This window comes from Scomber scombrus, chromosome 10, assembly GCF_963691925.1.
Source record: "Scomber scombrus chromosome 10, fScoSco1.1, whole genome shotgun sequence".
Taxonomy (NCBI): Eukaryota; Metazoa; Chordata; class Actinopteri; order Scombriformes; family Scombridae; genus Scomber; species Scomber scombrus.
In genome coordinates, this window is record NC_084979.1 from 22,213,821 (window position 1) to 22,216,288 (window position 2,468).

At 48.0% G+C, this 2,468-nt stretch overlaps 1 protein-coding gene across 1 annotated transcript; it reads right to left on the reverse strand.

Moving 5' to 3' along the window:
• Positions 1-465: 465 nt before the first annotated feature.
• kcnk15 (potassium channel, subfamily K, member 15) lies at positions 466-2,052 on the reverse strand. Its single transcript, XM_062426520.1, has 2 exons — positions 1,674-2,052; positions 466-1,469 (listed from the first exon to the last, which is right to left on the reverse strand). The coding sequence occupies exons 1-2, from the start codon at positions 1,969-1,971 to the stop codon at positions 466-468; spliced, it is 1,302 nt and encodes a 433-aa protein (XP_062282504.1). The 5' UTR covers positions 1,972-2,052.
• Positions 2,053-2,468: the final 416 nt, after the last annotated feature.

Consider the following 2,468-nt stretch of genomic DNA (forward strand, 5'->3'; position numbering starts at 1 on the left):
GTATAATGACATCTTCTAGCTATGGCATGAAAAATGTAGGGTTTTGTCTAAAGCTGGAGCAAAGTCCACTGAGGGTCATTCACATACCTTGGCTGAACAGAAGCACTATCCAAAAATACTTTTGTTAAAACTGTAGATTTAAAGCCTGACTTTTTACATCTTTGCATAGCACACATGCATTCACATTGTGTGCTACACATTCTCTTTAGCATGCACTGCACTTTGGCTTACATGCGAGGAAAACTGCAGAATCACAAACATAAATAATGCCATTGTGGTAAAAGAAGAAAAAATATCATCCTTGCTCTACAAATAAAACCATTTTCAAAAGCCACAACAGACAGTGTATTCGTTTAACAGATGAGTGTCTTCTGACATGCACAAAAGAGGTGTAACACATGATACAGTGTCAGTGAAAATACTGTTTACAGTCTGTGCAAACACTCACACTCACTAAAGTGCTCTTTACACCGACTTTCTCCTTGAACGGGAGAACTCCCGGAAGCTGTGCCCAGGCGAGAGTGTGCTACCTGGGGAAGAAAGTCCAGTGTTGTCCCTGGAACCTGGCGAGCAACCTTGGATCCTATAGGAGACTGAGTTGTAATAAACAGAATTGATATGACAGCCGTGGTGTTCACTGTGGGACATGAGAGGACTATCACAAATGCCCAAGCGGTAGCATACGCAGGAGCAGAGGGAGCTGAGGCTTGATTCTGGCCTGTGTTTGCCTGCCTTAATCTGTAAATGCAGCCTGTGTCTGCAGGGGCTTCTCCCTCCCTCCTGGTCCTCCGCTGGGGAGGCAATGAGGTTGGTGCGGCTGGTTCCCTCCTCAATCGGGAGGAAGAGCGTACTGTGGCTGCGACTGTGCACCAAGTTGCCCCTGTTCCTTCCCCTGTGGCCATCTCTGCCCTGTTCAACATGGACACCCACAGCCCCATCCAAAAGGCCCCTGTCCCTTTTCAGTGACGCCCTTTCTTGAGCATCTCTCCTCTCATCCTCAGTGTTCATGGTGAGGAAACGAAGCACTACTAAATTAAGGAAGGCCCCAATAACAGTCAGGCCCACCAGGATGTACATGAAGCTGAAAGCCACATATGGGGTTTTCTCCTGGAGGTCCTCCTTTTTCTGCAGGGCCACAAAGTCTCCAAAGCCGATGGTGGTGAGTGTGATGAAGCAGTAGTAGTAAGCATGGAAGAAGCTCCATCCCTCAAAGTGGGCGAAAGCTGCAGCCCCCACACACAGTGTACCAATACAGGACAGGAAACCCACCAGGACCATGTTCTCCATGGACACCTCGGTGTGGTGAAAGCCCAGACACTGCTTCGCCTTATGTAGAAGATAGCGGACGAATGTGTTCATCCTCTCTCCCAGGCTCTGGAACATGACCAAAGTCAGAGGGATGCCCAGCACTGCATAGAACATGCAGAAGACCTTTCCTGCATCTGTGCCTGGTGCTGCATGTCCATAACCTGAATGCAGGAAATGGAAATGAGAGGAAAACTGTGACGCATAGCAATGCGTGGATAGTAAAACGTGGACTAATTGCCTACATATTGAGATTAGTCTTAAATGTTGTATTCGTGCAGAAAAATAAAACAAATAACTGATATAGTGAATACACCAACAACATTATCACTCATCTCAAAGGAAAGCAGAACTGCTTTCCAGCTTACCAATGGTGGTGATGACTGTTATGGCAAAGTAAAAAGAGCCAGCAAATTTCCACTGTCTGCCGGCGCGATGGGGCTCAGCTTGCAGCACCACTCGCTCGATTTCGCGGTAGTCGTCCTCGGAGAAACGGTACTTCTTCTTCATCTCGTTGCGCTTCTGCTCCAAGATGCGTCTGCGGGAGCTCTCCGACTCAGACTCCAGCGCGTCAAACACCGCGGCGCCGACCAGCAAGTAGGAAAACATGCAGAGGATGAGCGACAGGGTCCGGACGTTTTGCTTCTTCATCCTCGGTGTCGGCATGAAAAGTCGGGAGCAGAGGCACAGTTACAGTTACAGGTGGTACTGTTCTTCAGCGTAGACTCCACATTGGTGTTTCAGCCTGTTGCGTGAAACGTAGCAGGAGAGGCGTGTAGGGAAACAAAACCTGGAGATCTTTCTTGCCAGGTTTGATTCTAATGTTTATGCAAAAACGCGCATATCCCGCTGTGCGCATCGAGAGCGATCGATGCTCTCCACACGGTCATCTGTTAAACCAGGTGGCATCAGCTCGTCTTCTCGCATGCGCAAACCAGTCGACAGTGAAAGGCTGTTTTTTAAAATGATTCATTAGAAGAAACATTGTAAGCTTTGGCATCAATGTTCAGTCTTATCACGCCTGTGTGCAACAAGTTAAGTCCTGGCTTGACCCGGCAGATACCAATCTAACATGAGAAGGGGGATTCAGCACCATGGACAGCAGCCAGTGGGATTTCACATAAACTGGCCTTCTAACTGTATATTCAAGTAACAGACATACA

Excerpts from the sequence above, each read along its gene's own strand:
- kcnk15 (XM_062426520.1), bottom strand. The coding sequence starts at position 1,971 with ATGCCGACACCGAGGATGAAGAAGCAAAACGTCCGGACCCTGTCGCTC. Across the intron at positions 1,470-1,673 it reads AACAGTCATCACCACCATTG|GTTATGGACATGCAGCACCA; the intron begins GTAAGCTGGAAA and ends TCCTGCATTCAG.